This window comes from Rhinatrema bivittatum, chromosome 4 (genome assembly GCF_901001135.1).
Source record: "Rhinatrema bivittatum chromosome 4, aRhiBiv1.1, whole genome shotgun sequence".
Taxonomy (NCBI): Eukaryota; Metazoa; Chordata; class Amphibia; order Gymnophiona; family Rhinatrematidae; genus Rhinatrema; species Rhinatrema bivittatum.
In genome coordinates, this window is record NC_042618.1 from 278,884,878 (window position 1) to 278,908,231 (window position 23,354).

General features: G+C 43.6%; 2 protein-coding genes across 6 annotated transcripts in view; one reads left to right on the top strand and one right to left on the bottom strand.

Moving 5' to 3' along the window:
- The window catches only part of CASC1 (cancer susceptibility 1), a 1,039,813-nt gene extending 1,032,619 nt beyond the window's left edge, over positions 1–7,194 (top strand). Inside the window, exon 15 of the mRNA XM_029600147.1 lies at positions 6,895–7,194. Coding sequence (XP_029456007.1) covers positions 6,895–7,164 — 270 coding nt within the window. The 3' untranslated portion in view covers positions 7,165–7,194. The remainder of the gene's footprint in view (positions 1–6,894) is intronic.
- A 582-nt stretch (positions 7,195–7,776) lies between these two features.
- LOC115090703 (lymphoid-restricted membrane protein-like) overlaps positions 7,777–23,354 on the bottom strand; it is a 1,037,620-nt gene continuing 1,022,042 nt past the window's right edge. For 4 of the 5 annotated variants that reach the window (XM_029600146.1, XM_029600141.1, XM_029600144.1 and 1 more), the window contains one exon: positions 7,777–7,908. The gene's annotated coding sequence lies outside the window, so the exon portion shown is untranslated. The remainder of the gene's footprint in view (positions 7,909–23,354) is intronic. The other variant, XM_029600145.1, reaches the window with a different exon arrangement.

A 23,354-nucleotide genomic window follows, 5' to 3' on the forward strand; every position in this document is an offset into this window, starting at 1 on the left:
GGGGGATTTACGTCTCCCGGAGGGAGAAGTAAATCCCCGCGCGCCAGCAGGCCGCTAGCGCGCCGGGACACGACCTGGGGGTGGGTCCGGAGGGTGCGGTCACGCCCCCGGACCGCCCCGGGCCGTAGCCACGCCCCCGAGCCCGCCCCCGGAACGCTCCCCACACGCCCCGAAAACGCCGCTGCGCTCGGTCCCGCCCCCCGACACCCCCCCCCTCCGAAAACCCCGGGACTTATGCGAGTCCCGGGGCTCTGCGCGCGCCGGTAGGCCTATGTAAAATAGGCTCACCGGCGCGCAGGGCCCTGCTCGCCTAAATCTACCCGGATTTGGGCGGATTTAGGCGAGCAGGGCTCTTAAAATCCGCCCCTGTATGTATTACCCAAAATACACAAATCACTTTCAGACCCACCAGGTAGACCCATAGTTTCTGCTATTGGTTCATTGCTTGAACCCCTCTCGACCTTCATAGATACATTTCTTAAATCTAAGGTTATAGAGACACCATCCTATATACGTGATTCGTCACATTTTATAAATATTTTAGAAACTTTTGTAGAGATAACAGATGAAGTTTTAATGGTGACATTAGATATAGAGGCTCTATATACGAATATCCCACAGTTAGCAGCACTTGATATTGTTGCTCAACAATTAGAGAAGCGTACCATATACAAAAGGATACCCAATGACTTTTTGATGCAAATATCAGAAATAGCATTAACAAAAATTTTTTTCTGTTTTAAGAACACAATTTTTAAACAAATCAAAGGGGTGGTCATGGGTTCTACAATGGCCCCCTCTATAGCCAACCTATACGTCGCCAAATTTGAACATGATTTTTTAACAGAGCATGAATTTAAAGAGAATATCATCTTATGGAAAAGATATATTGACAACGTTTTTTTTAATTTGGAAAGGCAATCCTGACACTTTAAAAGTATTTTTTACATGGCTTAACACTTTAGATCAGAATTTGAGATTTACAATGAATTACAACAATAGGTCCATTCCTTTTTTAGATATTCAAGTTAGCTTTATTAATGGGTTCTTCTCCACAGATATTTATAGAAAACCCACGGACACAAACAAATTTTTGCATTACAAGAGCTGCCATAACAAATCACTACTTAAGAACTTGCCGTACTCTCAGTTTTTGCGACTAAGGAGATTATGTGCAGACGATTCCACTTTCCGCAGCAGATCAATAGAAATGAAGGAGAGATTTTTAGAAAAAGAATATCCTATTCAACATATAGAAAATGGATACAAGAAAGCTGCGAAACAAAAGAGATCAGATTTATTGACTAAGAAAGACAAAACATCGTTAGATCGGATGGTGTGTCCCCTTACTTATACACATCTTTCACATAACATCATTACTATTTTGAAAATATTTTGGCCAATTGTTCAAGTATTAGCCACATTTAAAGATAAAGGACTAATGATAGCCAACAAATGGGATAAGAATCTAAGAGATATGTTAGCACCGTCAGCTTTACCATCAAATTCAGTCCGAGATTGCAGACCCCCGGGCCACCGTCCGTGCGGATCGTGTTCCGTCTGTACAGTTAATTTGAAAACAGATAAGATTTTATTTTTATTACCGATCTAACCAATACAAATTGCAAATCATAACCTTTCAAGATATATAAAGAATGATTACTTAGATATACAAGGAATGACTATTTATATAACTTGGTTTAATATTCAGTATATTTGAACAGTTTCCTTCATATAAAAAAATGTTATTCATAATATTGCCATCAATTTTTGCATCATTACAGATTGAATACTGTTGTGGATCATATAGTTGCTTATGTGATTCTCTTACACACATTTTGTTTGAACAAAATTGGGAACTCAAGACAATATATGTAAGGTAATACAGCTTCTTATACCAATATTGTTTTAATTTATCTGAATTTTTGTGTTAACCGTGAGGTTTTTATAAGAGTTATTAGACAAATATGTTTTTATATGTCACCATTATTATAATAATTTTTTACAAATAGATGTCGTGTTAAATTATGAATCTATTTATTTATTATTATTACGTGATGTATTTTTTAATATCGTTTTTATATTATTTTAAATTATCCATTTATGTTTTAGCCCCTGAGGCAGCTGTTTTGAAACTGCGAAACTCGGCCAGAGTCGGGCTACCTTTATTTATTTAAATCTTTTCTATACCGTCATTAAGGTGGGTACCGTCACAACGGTTTACAGTAAGGCACAAAAAATAATGTTATTAAAATTTATCAATTTACACAGGTGCCATTAGGTTCGGTAACATAGTTTTTTTAATCAAAGCTAGATGTTAAATAATTGTGATCACTATTCTGTCCAGGTCAATTCTATAGCAGTTTGAGTTCAGGACTCACCTTTGTGTCTCCACTTCAATAAAGAAATTGAAAAAGACTACAGGCATCTATTCTTTTGTTCATCCTGACGGCTTTTATAGATCGCCTTCCTTCGTGCTAAGTGCAAGGTGATGCATATAGGGAAAAATAACCCATGCTATAATTACACAATGTTGGGTTCCATATTAGGTGCTACAAACCAAGAAAGAGATCTAGGTGTCATAGTGGGTAACACATTGAAATCGTCGGTTCAGTGTGCTGCGGCAGTCAAAAAAGCAAACAGAATGTTGGGAATTATTAGAAAGGGAATAGTGAATAAAATGGAAAATGTCATAATGCCTCTGTATCACTCCATGGTGAGACCGCACCTTGAATACTGTGTATAATTATGGTCGCCGCATCTCAAAAAAGATATAATTGCGATGGAGAAGGTACAGAGAAGGGCTACCAAAATGATAAGGGGAATGGAACAGCTCCCCTATGAGGAAAGACTAAAGAGGTTAGGACTTTTCAGCTTGGAGAAGAGACGACTGAGGGGGGATATGATAGAGATGTTTAAAATCATGAGAGGTCTAGAACGGGTAGATGTGAATCGGTTATTTACTCTTTCGGATAGTAGAAAGACTAGGGGGCACTCCATGAAGTTAGCATGGGGCACATTTAAAACTAATTGGAGAAAGTTGTTTTTTACTCAGCGCACAATTAAACTCTGGAATTTGTTGCCAGAGGATGTGGTTAGTGCAGTTAGTATAGCTGTGTTTAAAAAAGGATTGCATAAGTTCTTGGAGGAGAAGTCCATTACCTGCTATTAAGTTCACTTAGAGAATAGCCACTGCCATTAGCAATGTTAACATGGAATAGACCTAGTTTTTGGGTACTTGCCAGGTTCTTATGGCCTGGATTGGCCACTGTTGGAAACAGGATGCTGGGCTTGATGGACCCTTGGTCTGACCCAGTATGGCATTTTCTTATGTTCTTATCATCCGCTGGCCGGCCCAAGGGTCCATGACTCCTAACAGTACTGGCTTCGACAAGTATGGTTTCCCATACTCCTTGACCTCTCAATCAGAGAACCAATTCACCTGGGCACAACACCCACTCTAATAACTCAGAACCAAGGCATGTTACGCCATCCCAACCTACAAACCCTTGTGCTAACAGCTTGGATGTTGAAAGCTTGATCCTACAACCATCATCAAAAGGATCATCAATAGCATTATAGAAGGTCTAAAGCCTCATTGTCTTGCCAAATTACATTGCAAAAAGGTTTCAAGTGGGCCATGTGATACAAACATTAACCTTGGCTTGAAGATGATAGGGTAATTTTCACTAAGCTGCATCGTGGCAAGATATGTAGGTATTTGTTATACTCAGATTATTAAACAAATGTAGCTCTTGAAATAACTTTTGAGCCTCTCTCTAACTTTAGATGCCATGAGTGCTGCCTCTGCAAACTTGTCTTATTATAGAATAAAGAAAATAGGCACATTTCAGATAACTAAAGTGTTGGCTTATTCTATATTGTTTTATTAAATATTTAAAATTGTAGTGTGCCAGTGTGTTTATTTTCATCATTATTTCAAGGTGACTTTTAGATGTCAACACTTATTTGACACCAAATTTAAACTCTTAGTCTTTCTTAAATCCAAATTTTATTTAACTTTTATTAAAGCATTAACAGATCAGCAGAAGAACAGTTCTATACAATATAAGCTTAAGGGTTATGCTTCAAATATGAACTCATCTAGATACTGATACAAAGCACATTTTTCAGAATTAAATAGTTGAGTAAAAGGAGAACATAATGATCTATTGAGCACAGGAACTAAATTTCGACTCAAGTCTCTCAGGTTCTCATAGCTTCACGAAAGCTTTCCACACCTAAATCTTACCATTCCAAGTGGACTAGATTTACCAATTGTGCACTCAAAAAATATTGACCCTTTCTCCTGCCCCACTCCATCTTTACTAGACTATCTATGGCACCTCTCAGATTCTGGCCTCCAGAAGTCTTCTGTATGTGTACACCTGAGTGCCATTGTGGCACATCACAAAAGCATAGGGGATGCCCCACTAACAGCGCAACCCCTAGTGAGTTGATTGATGAGGGGTTTACTTCAACTTAAGCCTCCCCATTCGACCACCAGTTACAGAATGGAACCTAAATGTAGTGCTTAAACAGCTCATGTGATCCCCATTTGAGCCTTTGCATTCCTGTGATGTAAAACTTCTTACATGGAAAGTCCTTTTCCTAGTAGCCATTACATCTGCTAGAAGGGTCAAGTGAGTTACAAGCCCTTGTCACAGACTCACCCTACACAAGGTTCCTGCATGATAGAGTGGTCCTATGCACTCACCCCAAATTTCTGCCTAAGGTGGTAACGGATTTCCACCTTAACCAATCCATACTATTGCCCACTTTCTTCCCAAGGCCCCACTCTCACCAGAGAGAGTTTTGCACACCTTGGATTGTAAACGTGCACTTGCATTTTATCTAGAACGCACTGCAGTCCATAGAAAATCCACCCAACTCTTTGTTTCTTTTGATAAAAACAAACCAGGAGTTGCAGTGGGCAAACAAACTCTCTACAACTGGCTAGCAGACCATATCAAATTCTGTTATGAGAAAGCAGGCCTTCTTCTCCAGGGGCGAGTAAAAGCGCACTCAGTAAGGGCTGTGTCAGCTTCCATAGGTTCTGAACGGTAGTGTGCTATCGCCGACATCTGCAAAGCTGTGACTTGGAGTTCTCTGCACACATTCGCAGCTCATTACTGCTTAGACAAGGAAGGACAACAAGACTCTGCCTTTGGACAATCTGTCTTGAAAAACCTATTTCCAGTATAATACCCAACTCCTTCCACATCCACCTGCTATGATTCAGGCTGCCTCATCATAGTCAATAGCACCCCAGTTGTTGTGCCTGTTGCACGAGTTGCGTGCCATTGACCTGTTAAAAGATGAGTCAGCCTGTAGCTTGCTAATCACCCACATGTGAGGACTACCATCCTCCTTGTCCTGGGATAAAGCACAGTTGCTTACCTGTAATAAGTGTTATCCCAGGATAGCAGGATGTAGTCCTCCCGAAACCCACCCGCCATACTACAGAGTTGGGTCCACTGCCGTTTTATTATTTTATTTTTTCGCTTGCACTTATTGCTACAAACGAGACTGATGGGAGAGCCCTGTGGCTACAGGGATCATGGCATGCTGGGCATGCTCAGTAGGCTCAGTGAGCCAGTCAAAAGTTTCTAGAAACTTTGACAGAACTTTTTCCGTGATAGAGCTCCATCCAGTGACATCACCCACATATGAGGACTACATCCTTTTGTCCTGGGATAACACCTGTTACAGGTAAGCAACTCTGCTTTCTCATTACAACTGGGGTTCATAAACTTTCTCAGCACTATATGTCGGCATTCAGTGACTCCACATCAAAAGTGACCAGGTCTAATGCCCTCCAGATCATTGATCCATTCTGTGAAGTCAAAGGATGTTTAGGTGAGCAATCAAAAACAAAAGATTCCAGCAGAGAAGTGTTAACTAAAAAGTAGGCAGACCAGCTGATTTATATGAAGTCATATTTTATGTATGATATATAACACTAAGAGGTAGATGTTAAATAAAAACAAAATCTTTATCTGTGATGTAACCTGATTTAGAGTCTTTGGTCAAAATGTTAATGCTATCTTTAAGACAAGGTATACTGATATGTCTTAACCATTTTTAAAAAGAGTAATTATGTAAGTGCTGAAGAACCTTCTGAACAGTTAATTTTGAGCCCAATGGTAACATTGTTTTAGCAGATCTGATGACCATCATGATTCATAGATAGTAAGCCACTAATTCTGCCAATTAAATTAAATAGCATTATAGAAGGTCTAAAGCCTCATTGTCTTGCCAAATTACATTGCAAAAAGGTTTCAAGTGGGCCATGTGGTACAAACATTAACCTTGGCTTGAAGATGATAGGGTAATTTTCACTAAGCTGCATCGTGGCAAGATATGTAGGTATTTGTTATACTCAGATTATTAAACAAATGTAGCTCTTGAAATAACTTTTGAGCCTCTCTCTAACTTTAGATGCCATGAGTGCTGCCTCTGCAAACTTGTCTTATTATAGAATAAAGAAAATAGGCACATTTCAGATAACTAAAGTGTTGGCTTATTCTATATTGTTTTATTAAATATTTAAAATTGTAGTGTGCCAGTGTGTTTATTTTCATCATTATTTCAAGGTGACTTTTAGATGTCAACACTTATTTGACACCAAATTTAAACTCTTAGTCTTTCTTAAATCCAAATTTTATTTAACTTTTATTAAAGCATTAACAGATCAGCAGAAGAACAGTTCTATACAATATAAGCTTAAGGGTTATGCTTCAAATATGAACTCATCTAGATACTGATACAAAGCACATTTTTCAGAATTAAATAGTTGAGTAAAAGGAGAACATAATGATCTATTGAGCACAGGAACTAAATTTGGGTACAGAGATGTTGAATGATAGTTGTTTCTAATCTCTTGCACCATAGGTCAAAGGACAATTTAAGGAAGAAAACAAAGACGTTTGGTTGCTGTATATGCTTAGTGATCGCAGAGCACACAGATTGAAGATTACAGAGTCAAGCATAATATTTTCAGATAATTTACCTGAAAACTGTGAATTTCATTCAACACTCTACCATGCGATTAAAGCCTATTCTACTGACACTGCAATGGAAAACATCATGAACTCTAATTATCAGTTTGTAGACTGTGTTTATCAACTGCTAACATCTACAAAAGTGTTAACTTACTCTTAAACACAGTATGTTATTCTATAGAGTTCTGATTGCTTTCTCTCCAAACAATATTAAAATATATCTTGATAAATTACATTTAGCAGAACTATATTGAATGTATCAGGCATGGACCATGGAGGTCTTAAGATAGTTTTGATAAGAAAAAGTACTAACCTGCTTTATAAACATGCATTTGTTTTCAAGCAGCATAAGAACTACATCTACTTTTCATTAATTGTTTTGCAAGTCAAGAATGCCACTGGCACTTAAAAATTAAATGAAAAAACTGCACTATCAAATATTTGAATAATTGCTTTTTCTTTTCTCTTCAAAATAAACAAAAACAAATTAAGTAATCTGAAAGTAAATTAGAAGCATTAAAAGTGTTTTGAGTATATCCATTTTTTCTTCCATATCTTTATTAAATGATTGTACAATTTAGAAATATGCTTTACATCATGATAGTTTCCATTAAAAATAAAACATAGGGCAATCGGTATTCAGACTTCCATTGGCAAAATTTGTCAAACTGGTGGCTGCTGATTATGTCTAAGTCCAGTGTAAGGCCACAACAGCTGTTGTATTGAGGTCCATGAGTTACCAGTTCCAACAGGAGCATTTGCATGCCTTTGGAAAGACATAACTGTAAGGAAACTCATGTAAGCAGCAAAAAGTAGTACAAAGAGAAAAAAAATCCAAAGAGTTGCATTGACCTTGAAGAAAGAAGTCTTGAAACCAGAAGTCCATAAAGATAATTTGTTAAACCTGTGGAAAGAAAAGAAGGGCAGCTTGCAAGAGAACTTTTTTAACCAATTCAAAATTACTTATAAATCACAATCTTGCCGCCAAATTGCAGAACCCATGGCAATTTATAATTATGTATTGTGTTTTAATCTTTTTCAAGTTTTTTCATTTTTCAGTCATCCTTCCTCTCACATCCCCTTTAAGTTTCTTCACATACTCATCCAGATTATTATGCTCCTTATAAAGCTTTGCTTTTTTTTTTTTAACCCTCATCTCCCTTGCTGGCTTTTTCTGTACCTTGGAAGTAGGCTATGGAAACTGAATGCTTATGAGATGCAGGTGACTAGAGGCTGATTCACTAAGGTAAGGTATGGTATGGTAAATTTCTAACAAGGAAAATGCATGTTGATTTATCACAGTTCCCATTTTCTTCAATGAGGGCTATTCACCAAATGTTGCCACACCTTAGTGATTCAGCCTCAAAATCAGTGACAAAAGCTGAAACACTAAAAATGTGGCCCAATTATTCTAGGCTTGTGGGTTGCCATACTATGTACTTTTCTAAGCTTCCAAATTTTAAAGTATTTACATTTTTTGGCATTTACAAAATAAGATACCAAGTCATATTAAAAAACAAACTTGTTCAGTATCATTTTCTTGCTCTCCCTTGCTTTATCTCCCATCAGAAATTGCTATATTGCTAATGTAAAAACCCTAAGGAAAAATTGTATTCTTTATATTTACATATAATGGATCATCAAAAGGTATGTGAACTATAAAGTGTCAATTCTACACTACAGAAAAAGCTATTGTTTCTAATGCTATAGCATCACAATTTAAAAGCACATACCGGCCGATACAGTACAGTGCGCTCCGGCGGAGCACACTGTTAACCCGCGATTGGACGTGCATTTTCAATGCGCTAGCGTTACCCCTTATTCAGTAAGGGGTCGAAAACGCGCGTCCAAACCCCCCCCCCCCGAACCTAAATAGCGCCCGCAACACGCAAAATGCATGTTGAATGGCCCTATTAGGTATTCCCCGCATGATTCAGAAAGGAAAATTTGCAACCAAGCCGCACATTTTACTTTCAGAAATTAGCGCCTACCCAAAAGGTAGGTGCTAATTTTTCCGGGCACCGAGAAAGTGCACAGAAAAGCAGTAAAAACTGCTTTTCTGTGCACCCCCGACTTAATATCATGGCAATATGAAGTCGGAGGTCCCGAAAGTTACAAAAGGTTAAAAAGAAAAAAAAAATTTGAAGTTGGCCCGCGGCTTGAAAACTGGACACTCAATTTTGCCGGCATCCAGTTTCCGAACCTGTGGCTGTCAAGTGGGTTTGAGAACCGATGCCAGCAAAATTGAGCATCGGCTGTCAACCCGCTGACAGCCGCCACTCCTGTCCAAAAGAGGCGCTAGGGATGCGCTAGTGTCCCTACGCCTCTTTTTACCTATTTTATTTTTAAACCGCCGACCCTAATTGAATACTGAATCGTGTGCACAGGAGAGTGGCCTATGCGGGCGCCGAGAGAGTGGGCATTCGCCCGCTCTCCCGCGGACTTTACTGTATCGGCCCGATACTGAGCTACAAAGGAGAAAGAAGAGTAGTGCTTTCAGCTGTGCACGTTGGCCTTCCACCAACCAAAGTTCTGCCTCCACCCTACTCTGCAGACTTCTCTATTCATAGAATAAACAATAGCTTGCAGGCCAATGTACAATTTGTTAGGATAGGAGGTAACACCAGAAATCATATGAAATTCCCATAAAGGCCGCATATGACCTATAGGCTGCAGCTGGCCTTCCCAGCTATACTTATATGTTGCAATGCCACTGTGTCTATGAAAAATACCTTTAGGCTCCTTTATCAGCATTAAATAACAAAAACATTTGGTTTGTACTGTTTGTGTTTTCCAGCAGTTTAAGTAATACCTGTGACAGCAAAGTAGGTGGATAAGAACAGGCAGATAGAATGGACCAAGTATTCCTTTTCTGTTAACATCTATGGTCACAAACTTCTTTTTTATTTTTCTGAAATGTTTCTTACACTTCCTTTAGGTGCAGACATAAGTAAAAACAGAACTTTTTGAGGATAAGATGAATGCAGGAATAGTTAAACAGAGATAGATAAAAGATCAAAACTATTGCAACCATTATTAGAAGTATATATTTAAATACTAAAGATCTCTCCTTTAAACAAATATATTGTAAACTGTTAACCTTTTTGCTGCCTGACATGTGCTAGACCATAGAACCCCGCTCCTGCATGGTATCAGAAAGCTTTGCTGCTACTGTGTATTAATGCTTGATATTGGCAGGTGTAATGCCATGTTAAGGAGTAGGAGGGAGAAGACATTGAAGCATGGATTTGTTTGGGGAAGTGGGAAGGAAAATCAGTATAAAAAAAGAAGCAGGTTGAAAAGCATCAAGGGAGGAAACAGCTAGGCTGGAGAAGAAGGTTTAAGGTTTATTATTTTTTATACTGTCATTTCAGTAAAACCATCATAACGGTGAGCAATAAATTAAAGTAGGAAAACACAAAACATCATCAAATCATATAAATATAAATCAATAAAACAAACACTAGAAGCTGATTAATTATTTAAAACAAGGATAGGATAAGATAAGATAAAATACAAAAGTAGAAAAGTGCTGCATTAATACTGTATTCTGCTGTCACTGTGGTTCCAAGTACGCACATTTAAAAAGCCACGTTTTGAGATCTATTTTAAATTTCTTAATATGTTTAGAAGTGGTTTAGGATAAGAAAAGGGGTGAGAAAGGAAAAACAATTAAATACAAAGACATGAATGGAATGATAGAAGTTGGAAGGTGAGAAATGATACAGAAAAGTGAGAAAAATAAACAGGTTAGAGAAAAAAATTCAGTTCATTTGGGAACTCTAGAAAACAACTGTACTCCCCTAGAACTTCTGTATTCATGTTAGTCAGAAAAAAGTCCATTGTTACATGATAATTTGAGAAAAATAGATTTTTTCCCAATGATTTTTAAATGAATGGCTGAAGTATTTTCTTTACTTGACATCTAATAGATTGAAGGGGGATATTATTTCATATAGCTATAGATCAGTGTGCTGCGGCAGTCAAAAAAGCAAACAATGTTGAGAATGTTGATGTCATAATGCCTCTGTATCGCTCCATGGTGAGACCCCACCTTGAATACTGTGTACAATTCTGGTCACCGCATCTCAAAAAAGATATAATTGCGATGGAGAGGTACAGAGAAGGGCAACCAAAATGATAAGGGGAATGGAACAGCTCCCCTATGAGGAAAGACTAAAGAGGTTAGGACTTTCCAGCTTGGAGAAGAGACAGTTGAGGGGGGATATGATAGAGATGTTTAAAATTATGAGAAGTTTAGAACGAGTAGATGTGAATCGGTTATTTAGTCTTTCAGATAATAGAAAGACTAGGGGGCACTCCATGAAGTTAGTATGTGGCACATTTAAAACTAAACTGAGAAAGTTCTTCTTCATTCAACACACAATTAAACTCTGGAATTTGTTGCCAGAGGATGTGGTTAGTGCAGTTAGTATAGCTATGTGTTTAAAAAAGGATCGGATAAGTTCTTGGAGGAGAAGTCCATTACCTGCTATTAAGTTGATTTAGAAAACAGCCACTGCTATTACTAGCAACAGTAACATGAAAAAGACTTAGTTTTTGGGTACTTGCCAAGTTCTTATGGCCTGGATTGGCCACTGTTGGAAACAGGATGCTGGGCTTGATGAACCCTTGGTCTGACCCAGTATGGCATGTTCTTAATATCACAGAGCACAAATTTATCAGAAGATCTAATTGTAAATTCATTATCTAGAAAAAGTTACACTCCCTGGGTTGTAATAGAAAAACATTGATTATCCAGAATGTGTGTGGTCATAAGCCAGTGCCTCAGCCTCATTCTCAGCTGTTTGCAGCATTGCAGTCATGGCATATGACCACCCTTGCTCTTCTCCTGTTCCCAGCTGAAATGGATTCAAAATGACCTTTAAGCTCTGAGAGACTGATGTACTAACCCATGATATTTACTGAAGGATAGCAGCCATTTTGCATGTAATTTTGCTACATATGCAAAGGAGTTCCTCAAGTTAGCTCATGTTATTTTGGAACTGGGCGGAAAAATGGCAGAAGTGGGTTTTGCTCCTGTCCCTAAAAGATGACCCCCATCACTAGAGTAAGCTTTTGGTGTAATGGGTGAAGGATGTATGTGAATGTGAACCCCAAATTGGGGTTTGGTATGATTTAGAGAGACAAGGACCAATACTTAAAAGGGCTCTGAATTTCACATTTTTGGCTGCAAAGGGCATTGGGGTCCAGGTGGAGGAGCCACTAAGTTCACAGAGACTTTCATTGTCATTTTGGGGGTGGGAGGACCTGGTATGGGCTGCGTGACCCCTTTAAACTCCTGCAGCACTTCACGAATCACCACTTGCCATTCCCACTAGGAAAAAGAACACTACCCTCACTGAGATGCAGGATTTTTTTTTCTGAAAAAAAAAACCAAAAAAAAAACCAGGACTGAAGCATTTTTCACATTCCTTTTTTTTTTTAAATTGCCCAGTAATGAACTACTTTACATAGATTTTTGCCATCACAATTGCCATTACTGTGCAATTTGAGTAGAATATTTGAGCATAGTGAACTATGCATTAAAGGCTGGATTTTAAATCGGGTCATAAATCAATGTGTATTACCTCTGTTACTCAAAATAGCTAGACTATAGAAACAGAGGACTCGGCAAATATAATGCCAATCGATGAGTGTGGTGTTAATTTTTATTCAAAGATACATTTCATATATTATATTGATTAAATCATCATACGTATTTACCTGATAGAATATATTACAGAGATTTATTATACAGATTTATTGTATGCTATATGTTGGGCATGTCAACATTGGGTGGTTTTGGTGAAGATATAAGTATTTTAGTATACTGATTTTCAGGGGTCATTGGGGATATATGGTATGAATGGTATGATGGGAGTGATGCGTCGTTGTTGGTTTTAATTTGTGATGTTTTCAGCACATAGTGGTCCTAATATAATATATGAAATTTATCTTTGAATAAAAATTTAACACACACTCGTCGATTGGCATTATAATTTGCCGAGTCCTCTGTTTCTACAGTGGATTTTAAATCGGCCATGTGTGTAGAAATTGCCACTTACCCCACGTGGCTGGGCCCTTTTTAAAATGCGCGCAGCGAGAGCCACGCACATAAGTAGCAGTACGCACATAAGTGGCGGGCCCTGACAAATGGGCAGGCCAGGTGGCGGAGTGGGGGTGGGCCAGGGACAGCCCCATTCATCGCTGTCCCAGAGCCTTGAACATCAGCCGGCTGCCAGCGCGCAAGATACGTCAGGTCGGGTCTGAAGTAAGTGTAGAATAAAAGATAAAAAAAAAAGGCGATTTAGAGGGTGGGGAGGAGAGGGGAAGGGGAAGGGAGGTTAAGGTAGGGGGTTGAAAAGTTCCCTGGGGGAGCCCTGATCTAGTCACCGCGCAAATTTGCATATTTTTTACCCCCCTCCCCCTTCCTTGCACTCGCTGCCTGCACATACGCACGTGGACTATAAAATCCGGCGTGCACGTACGCGCGGCCAACGTATTCTATAACATGCATGCGCCAGTTCGCGCATGTTATAAAATCGGCATGTCCATATGCGTGCGCCAGGTAGCGAGCGCACATGGACATGCATGCTTTATAATCTACCCCTAAAGTTCCACCCAGAAGCACAGGTTTGCAAATTTTTTTTTTAATATTAATTTTAAACAACTATACAATAGCTCCTCCTGATTAAGCTATCTAGTGCTGCTCACAACCCTCAACAATGAACTAAACAAGGACACCAAAACAGCCACTGCCCCCTCTGATCTTGGCACATTGCTGACATCATTGTCAGAATCAACAAGCCTGCTGAATCATGTCTCTCTGCCGGAGGAAGCCGTTGATCCAGGGCAGAGATGCTCAAACTGGTCCTATGGGCCCCCTCAGCCAGTCAGGTTTTCAGGAAATCCCTAATGAATATGCATTTATTTATTTTGTATACAGACATTCATCCAAGAGTATCACATCGGTTTACATAGTATTTAGTGAGATAGTGTGATAACAGGTCATACTATCTTTACATTGAGCCATTGTGAAATTATAGCGAAATAAGGTTTTGTAACGTATACAATTCTTACATTGTAAAATAAAGGCGATTTGATATCTTAATAATATAACAGCTAACGATTTGACTATTGAAAGTTCTCATTGTGGGTTATGTGCGGGGTTGGGGATCTGTTTGGTATTGTTTTTTTGGGGATGGCATGGGGTTATAACTTAGCTGGGTAGGCTTTTTGGAATAGCCATGTTTTTAGTGATTTCTTGAAGTTCTTTGATGAGGGTTCCATTCTGAGATTTGCTGGTAGTTTGTTCCATAGTGCGGGGCCTGCTATTGAAATTGCTCAATATCGCATTGAGGCAAGGTGGGCCTGTTTGCTGGATGGGATAGAAAGTAATCCGGTGTTACTGGATCGTAGGTTTCTTTGGGAGGTGTATGGATGAAGGGTGTCCCTTAGCCAGTCTGTCTTTTCATTGTTGAGGGACTTGTGCATTAGGGTAAGGGCTTTATATTGAATTCTGTTTGTTATGGGGAGTCAGTGGAGGTCTTTTAGTATGGGGGTGATGTGTGTGGAGCGTTTCCTGTTTGTGAGGGATCTGGCTGCTGCATTTTGGATTAGTTGGAGGGGCTTGAGGGTGGAGGTTGGGAGCCCAAGGAGGATGGAGTTACAATAGTCGAGTTTGGAGAAAATGAGGGCTTGGTGTACTGATCTATAATCTTGAATGAGAAGTAGTGGTTTGATTTTTTTGAGGACTTGTAGTTTGAAGTAGCCTTCTTATATTATGGTGTTGATGTAGGTTTTCAGGCTGAGCTGGGAGTCTATGGTGACGCCTAGGTTTCTTGCAGTTGTAACGAGATGGCTCATGCTTTGCATGGAGGGGCCGTCTTGAATATTCCATGTTGGGGGTTTGTTAGAGATGTGTATTTTCCCTGTACGTACCAGGATCAGTCCAGACGGTGGATTATGTCCCCCTTCCAGCAGATGGAGTCAGACAAGGCTTCGGAGGGTGCTGGCATAAGTACACGTGCACCCTCTACAGGAGCTCAGTATACTTCTGACTCCAGCAGATGAGAGCAGGGGAACCTGGAGCTTCCCCTTCTTGAAGGCTATCTTTCCTTCTCTTGATGTTTGTCTAGGCTGGATCAAGTTTGTTAAAAAAAAAAAAAAAAAGAGAGATACTGGTGGGAGGAGTGTCTAAGGACTTGCAGGCAGGGCTTAATACAGCCTCTGCCATTCCCCCCCCCCCCCCTTCTCTCTACTGTTCTGACTTTGGTTAGTTCACTTATTCACTTCTTTATTTACAGTAAACTAGTCGGGGGTTGTTGCCCTGAAGTTTTTGTTTGCAGCAAAGTCGCCGGGGGTTGCTGGGGAAAGCTGGTGGTGCCAGCCTCTTCCCCCACTACCACAGGTGGCCCGCGGCCCCGAGACGCTCACATTCCCCCGGGCCGCCGCAGCAGGGATGGACATTCCCCTGCTGCTCTGTCGGTCGTCCTAGGGGCAGCGCAGGGTCTCCTGCTTACCGCGGTTCTTGCTTTCAGTTCAGACCTCCCGCGCGGCTCGCCCCTCCCCCGGCTGCTCCATGTCGCGGCCAGCCCGCTGTTCTGCCTGTGGAGAGCCGGGGGCAAGGTTGTCGAGGGAGGGCGCCTGTTCCAGGTGCCTCCCTGGTGGGGAGGGCACCTCCGGACCGCGGAACTCCATCCCTTCTCGCGCCTCAGCGCGATCTGGAGCTCGGGGGTCGGCCCCCCCCCCCGCCGATTTTGGCACGAACGGCAGTCATCTTGAATTCCTGCGATCAGCCACAGCAGCCTACAGGAGGAGAAGGGGAGGATTCCGATGGCGGGAACAGCTGATTCTGGCCCCGATTGAGGGTGCACGGTCCCCAGGCCCCCAGGATGTCCACCCACCGCCCCCCCCCCCCGGGGCCCCCCACCATTTTCACCAGAGTTTGTTGTGCTGATGCACAATGCATATCTTCAGCGTCTGGAATTCCCTGGAGTGCCCAGTTCTGATCCACCACCCGCCAAGATGCCACGGCTGTCAACGCTGACTCAGGGGGCCCAGGGTTCGATGGGGGGGGGGGGGGCTGGGGGCCAACCACGAGCGTTCAGACCTCCTCTCGCTCCTCTTTCCCTGAGGGGGGGGGCAGAAACCCTCCCCGGACTCGCGGGGAGTCCCTCCGCCCTCCTCCAGATGATCCAGGGTCGGAGGCACAGCTTGAGTGCGATGATCCATGGGTCCTGCGGCATCTTTCGCAAGGAATAGCTGGAGGACCTCATTCCACAGATCCTTCAGGAGTTGGACCTCGACCCCCCCTCCTGAGCCTCCCACGCCGCCGGTACCTGTGGTTGTCGCTTCCACCAAAAAGGGCGATCCTCTTTTAGCCAGCCTCCGTCCACGCGCCCGGGCTTTTCCCACCCATCCGACCTTCCTACAGTTGTTTACCAGGGAGTGGGACTCTCCCGAGACATCCCTTAGGGTCCGGACGAGCCATGGAGAAACTGTATCCCCTGCCAGAGGATTTCCTGGAGTTGATTAAAGTTCCGAAGGTTGACTCGGCAGTGTCAGCGGTGACCAAGAGGACAACAATTCCGGTGACGGGGGGCACGGCCCACGCGACACGCAGGACAGAAAACTGGAGGTCTACCTCAAGCGGGGCTTTGAGGTCTCGGCCTTGGGGATTCGGGCCTCCGCCTGTGGTTCCTTGGCCCAGAGGGCAAGCCTTCGCTGGGTGCAACAGCTTCTCACCTCACAGGCATTGCCACCTTAGGAAGCGCGGCAGGCAGACCGGTTGGAATCCGCCATAGCGTACGGAGCGGACGCCCTATATGATATGTTTCGAGTCCTTGCGAGGGCCATGGTCTCCGTGGTTTCCGCCCGGCGTCTTCTATGGCTACGCAACTGGTCAGCGATACCTCCTCCAAGTCCAGCCTTGGCTCGCTCCCTTTCAGGGCAGGTTTCTCTTCGGTGACAATCTGGATCAGCTCATCAAGTCACTGGGGGGAGAATCCGGTCCACAGACTGCTGGAAGATCGGCAGCGGAACCCCAGGAGCTTCACTTCATCCAGATCCCGTTACCGTGGATACAAGCAGCAGGCGGCTCGAGCTCCGTCGTCCAGATCTCAGTCCTGACCTCGTTCCTTTCGCGGCCGCAGACCCTCAAGGGAGGAACGGGCCAGGGGGCCTCGACCAAAGCCCTCTCAATGATGCTGGACCTGCCCACTCCTCGATGCCGCTGATCGGGGGCCGGATCTCGCGCTTCTACGAGGAGTGGGCCCACATCACCTCGGACCAGTGGGTCCTCGACATTTTAAGGAACGGTTATGCTTTGGAGTTTGCCCGCCGTCCAAGGGACAGGTTTCTCTTCTCCCCTTGCGGCTCTCCTCTCAAGAGGCTGGTGGTATAGCAAACCTTGGACAGACTTCTGAGTCTCGGGGCCATCTCTACCGTCCCCTTCGGAGAGGTGGGCTCAGGGCACTATTCAATTTACTTCATCGTGCCCAAGAAGGACGGCTCCTTTCGCCCAATTCTGGATCTCAAAGAGGTCAACAAGTCCCTGTGCGTCTCCCGGTTCCGCATGGAGACTCTGCGATCCGTGATTGCTGCGGTGCACCAGGGGGAGTTCCTCGCCTCCCTCGATCTGACGGAGGCTTATCTACACATTCCCATCCTCAAGGCTCATCAGAGGTTTCTCCGTTTCAAGATCCTGAACCGGCATTTTCAGTTTCAGGCCCTCCCCTTCGGGCTGGTGACCGCCCCGCGGTCGTTCACAAAGATCATGGTGGTGGTAGCGGCCGCTCTGAGATGGGAGGGGATCCTCGTTCACCCTTACCTGGACGACTGGCTCATCCGAGCGAAGTCCTTTTCCCATGGGCTGAAGGTGGTCTCCAGGGTCGTTCAGCTTCTCCAGTCCCTGGGATGGGTGGTGAATTTTGCCAAGAGCTCCCTCACGCCTTCTCAGTGCTTGGACTTCTTGGGAGCGCACTTCGATACACTTCAGGGCAAGGTCTTCTTACGCCCGGACAGGGCCCAATCCCTCCGGGAGCAAGTTCAGTGTTTTTCTGTGTTACAAGAGCCCACGTCCTGGGACTATCTGCAGCTCCTGGGCTCCATGGCATCCACGATTGACCTCGTGCCATGGACATTTGCACACCTCCGCCCCTTGCAAGCGGCTCTTCTCTCCCGCTGGAAACCGGTCTCGCAACATTACGAGTTGGTGTTGCCTCTGCCTCAGTCTGCGAGGGACAGTCTGGCCTGGTGGCTGGAACCACATCATCTGGCCCAAGGTATTTCTCTGGAGATGCCTGATTGGGTGGTGGTTACCACCCAATCAGGCATCTCTGGCTGGGGGGGCGGTTTGCCAGCGGAGTTCGGCTCAGGGACTGTGATCGAAGGAGCAGGCAGCCTGGCTGATAAATCGCCTGGAAACGAGGGCAGTGCGCCTCGCCCTCATTCATTTCCTGCCCCTGGTTTGGAATCGTGCTGTGAGGATCCTTTCAGACAACGTGACGACCGTTGCATACATCAATCACCAGGGAGGCACCAGGAGCCGGCACATGTCGATCAAAACCGCCCGCCTCATGTCATGGGCGGAGAAGCATGTAGCACACCTGGCAGCGTCGCACATCGCAGGCGTAGACAATATCCAAGCCGACTACCTGAGTCGTCAACATTTGAATCCCGGGGAGTGGTCCCTTTCCGACGACACCATGCGCCTACTCCGGCATCGCTGGGGGACACTGCGTCTGGATCTCATGACGACGGCTCTCAACGCCAAAGCATCCCGGTTCTTCAGCTGCCGGCGGGAGCACGGGGCGGAAGGAGTGGACGCCCTAGTACTCCCCTGACCAGAACAGATTCTTCTCTACGTCTTCCTGCCCTGGCCGCTAGTGGGCAAGGTGCTTCGGAGAATAGAGCTTCATCGGGGACCCGTCATCCTGGTGGCTCCAGAGTGGCCAAGGCTCCCCATGGTTTGCAGATCTGCTTCACCTGGCTGTGGACGGTCCGGTTCGTCTGGGCCATCTCCTGTGGTTGCTTCACCAGGGGCCAGTATTTTTCGACCAGGCAGAACGCATCTGTCTTGCGGCCTGGCTTTTGAATGGCGGTGTCTCCGATGCAAGGGATTCCCGGAGGCCGTAGTTTCAACTCTCCTCAAGGCCCAGAAGCTTTCTACGTCTGCTACTTACATGCGAGTCTGGAGGGTCTTTGAGGCCTGGTGCGTGGATCACGCTGCCCACACTTCGAGGGCTTCTGTGACTCAGATTCTAGCGTTTCTTCAGGACGGTCTAGATAAAGGGCTTGCCTACAACTCCTTATGGGTTCAGGTAGCTGCCCTGGGCTCGCTCCTTCAGTATGCAGGTCACGCTTCTCTCATGGAACAGCCCGATATCGCCCGTTTTCACAAAGGGGTGAAGCATGTTCGGCCTCCAGTCAGGGATCCCTTCCCCTCTTGCAGCCTTAACCTGGTACTCCGCTCGCTTGCGGGGCCTCCTTTTGAGCCTCTCTCTAACGCTTCCGTTAAAGACATCATGCTCAAGACTGTATTCCTGGTGGCCATATCTTCCGCATGCCGTATCTCGGAGCTCCAAGCACTATCCTGCAGAGAACCTATCTCAGGTTTTCGGATTCGGGAGTGTCACTCCGGACAGTGCCCTCCTTCTTGCCCAAGGTCGTCTCGTTTCACCTGAACCAGACGGTCGAGCTCCCGTCCTTCTCAGCAGGGGAATTGGGTAATCTTCGTTCCCTGGATGTCAAGCGGATCCTCATTCGCTATTTGGAGATTACAAATGATTTTCGGGTCTTAGACCACTTGTTTGTTTTGTGGTCTGGTCCGAGGAAGGGTTCCCCGGCCTCGAAGATGACGATTGCTCAATGGCTGAAGGAAGCGATCGTTTCTGCGTACATAGGCGTGGGTCGGGATCCTCCGCGGGGGATCAAGGCACATTCTCTTCGGGCCCTGGCTGCTTCATGGGCAGAGGTACAGTCTATTTTCCTCGCAAGAGATTTGTCGGGCGGCGACTTGGAAGTCCCTTCATACCTTCGCTCACCATTACCGATTGCATCTCCCGTCATCGTCCTCGGGATGCTTCGGAGACAGAGTCCTTCGAGCAGGGCTTACAAGGGCCCACCCAGTGTAGGGAAGCTTTGGGACATCCCACCGTCTGGACTGATCCTGGTACGTACAGGGAAAAGAAAATTATTCCTTACCTGCTAATTTTCGTTCCTGTAGTACCAAGGATCAGTCCAGACGCCCACCTCTGGGTCTTGCTTTCTCCCTGCTCGGGGTCTGTGGGCCTCTTATCTGACTCTGTTGGGTCTCATGGGTCTGTTATTTTAGTTCGTTCTGCAAGTTTCAGTTTGGGCATTAGTTGCCTCAGTTATGATGTTTACGATTGTTACACTTGATCCAGCCTCACTAGTTTGTTTTTGGCTTTGATATTCTCGATACTGAGCTCCTATAGAGGGTGCACGTGTACTTATGCCAGCACCCTCCGAAGACTTGTCTAACTCCATCTGCTGGACGGGGGACATAACCCACCGTCTGGACTGATCTTTGGTACTACAGGAACGAAAATTAGCAGGTAAGGAATAATTTTCTTATTTCTGTTTTTGGCGTGGTTAAGGGTGAATGCTATTTGGGCTAGGAGTTTTTGTATTTGGGTAAAGATGGAGCTCCATTGTAGAAGGGTGCTCTGTATGTTTTCTTTCATAGGGATAAGGATCTGGACATCATCGGCGCAGACAAAGTATTGGAGGCCCAGGTCAGTGAGGAGTTTGCATAGTGGGAGCATGAAGATGTTGAAAAGGGTGGAGGAGAGTGATGATCCTTGAGGGATGCCCTGTGAAAGGGGGAATTGTTTTGATTCCTTGTTGTTGAGGATAACTTTGTAGGTTCTGTTCAATAGGTAGGAGCTGATCCATTTGATTGTGGTGCCGTCTAGTCCAATTTCACTTAGTCTGATTAGGAGGGTGTTGTGGTTGACGGTGTCGAAAGCAGCGGATATGTCAAGTAGTATAAGAAGGTAGGATTTGCTGGCGTGAAGACCTCTGAGTGTGAGTCGGTAAGGGTGAGTAGGAGTGTTTCGGTGCTGAGTGCTTTTCTGAATCCGTGCTGGGATGGGTATAGTATTTTTTTGGGTTTCCAGGTGTTCGGAGAGTTGATGGTTTTCAGTTTTTTCAAGGATTTTTGAGATAAAAGAGGTTCGATATGGGTCTGAAGTTGGTAGGGTCAACAGTGTCAAGGTGTGGTTTTTTGAGTATAGGTTTGATGATGGCACATTTAAGGGCCTCGGGGAAGATTCCTTGCTCTAGCGATACGTTGATGATGTCAGCTATAGGTTTGGCTATTATGTCTGGGATTAGTTTCAAGGGGGTGGGTGGCTTGGTTTGTTTTTTGTATGATGGTTTTTATCTCAGAGGAGGCTGTGGGTTCAAAGGTGGTCCAGGTGGGGACAGTGATGGGCTGGGGAGTCAGTGTTTCCTTGGTTGCTTGAGGGTTGGATGTTATTAGTTTGGTGGTTTTGTCCAGAAAGACGTGAGCTAGCCTGTCACATGTTATTGAGTTGTTCTCATTGGGGAGTGGGGTTTGGATGGGTTGAGTCAGCTTGGTGATGAAGTTGAAGAGGGCTCTTGGGTTGTATTGGTGTTCATGGATTTTCTTTGCATAGTATATGCGTTTGGCCTTGTTTATATCCGTTTTGTAGATGTAGAGTATTCTGTATTTGTCCAGGTGGGGTGGGGTAGGATCTTTTCTCCATTTTTTTCGGCTTGACTGAGTAAACTCTTTATGTTTTTCAGTTCATGTTTGTACCATGGCACTTTATGGGTGTTTTCAGTTCTGATTTCTTTGGTGATGATAGGACATTTTGATTTTGCAATTTCAGCATTGATGTTGAGCCATGAGTTTATGGCTGTGTTTGCTGTGTTGAGGTTAAGATCTGTTAAGACGGTGGGGAGGGTTTCTGCGATGACTTCACTGGGGCATGGTTTGGGGAATGTGATGTATTTTTTGTTGTTGTTGGTTTCTGTATGGTTGATTTTGAATTGTAGTGTGGTTTGGATGAGTTTGTGGTCGGACCATGGGATGTTGGTCGAAATCTCCTAGGATGATTGCTGGTGTGTCCATATTAATGTGTGATGGAATGAATGAGGTAAATGTCCGTGCTTTTTCCTTTTCAGGCAGCTAAACTTTTTCTCCAATCAGTCCTCAAGACAAAGATTCTTTAAGTTTGAAATTATTTATTGTACAAGTAAATTCTACTTACAATTGTTGCATTTCAAACGTGAGCTCCTAGGCAAAGATATTTGGTAACTGGAGACAGGGTAGCAGGAGAGAGAAGGAGGTCTCTTGTGTTGGAGTTAGTTAGTTTATGGTAGAGGTAGGAAGCTTGAGGGATATGAGGCTGATTTAGTCTTCAGACAAAGGCAGTAAGAGAGATTTATTTGCATGCATTACTTCCTGTGTAAGAAAATATTTCTCATGCATATTAGGGATATCCTGAAAACGCAACTGGTTGGGGGTGGGTCACCCAGTTTGATCACCCTGATCTATGGGGCTGAGAGAAACCTCCTTCTCTGGTGATGAATCTCTCTCATCAGTATGAAATTGCTCTATTTGATTCTGCAAACCTGCAAATATGTTTATTATACTGTCCTCCAGGGCTTCTGGAATACAATATCACTCCAATCATAGAATTTTTTGTCACCTATCTTAATCCTAATAAACCCTCTATAATGTTGAGCGATTTCAATCTACACATTGATACGAAACCTTTTTCATCTACTTATCAGACTCTCATTGAAGCTCTGATGGTACTCGGCTACGCTTTACTTACCTCAGAGGCGACACAAAGCCAGACACACCTTATCTTTACAAACTATGGAAAAGTAATTGATTCAGCAGTGAAATATACTCCAATTCCCTGGTCAGACCATTTCTTACTCCATTCTAACATATTCAAAATTGAGAAAGTTTTAACCTCTTCTAAGCCAATTACATTCAATTTTCATCCTCCTTTTAAAACAGAGGATTTGCAACGGGAATTAGAAGATAATCTTGTTAAAGTTGATTTCTCGGATGGTAAGCCACACTATCCTGACTTAAGATCACTTCAGAGATAGCAGACAATCTTAATCCGATAAAAACCAAATGTATAACAAATAAAAAAAATTGAACCCTTGGGATAATAAATTAAAGAAGCGAAAAAAATTCTTAGAATAAAAGAAAAAGCATGGAGAAATAATAAATCATTCCAGACTCTAAGGAATTACCATACTTATCTAGCCTTCTATAAAAATCTGATAAATAGAGCCAAAAGACTATTATAGTAAGAAGATCCAAAAGTTTTC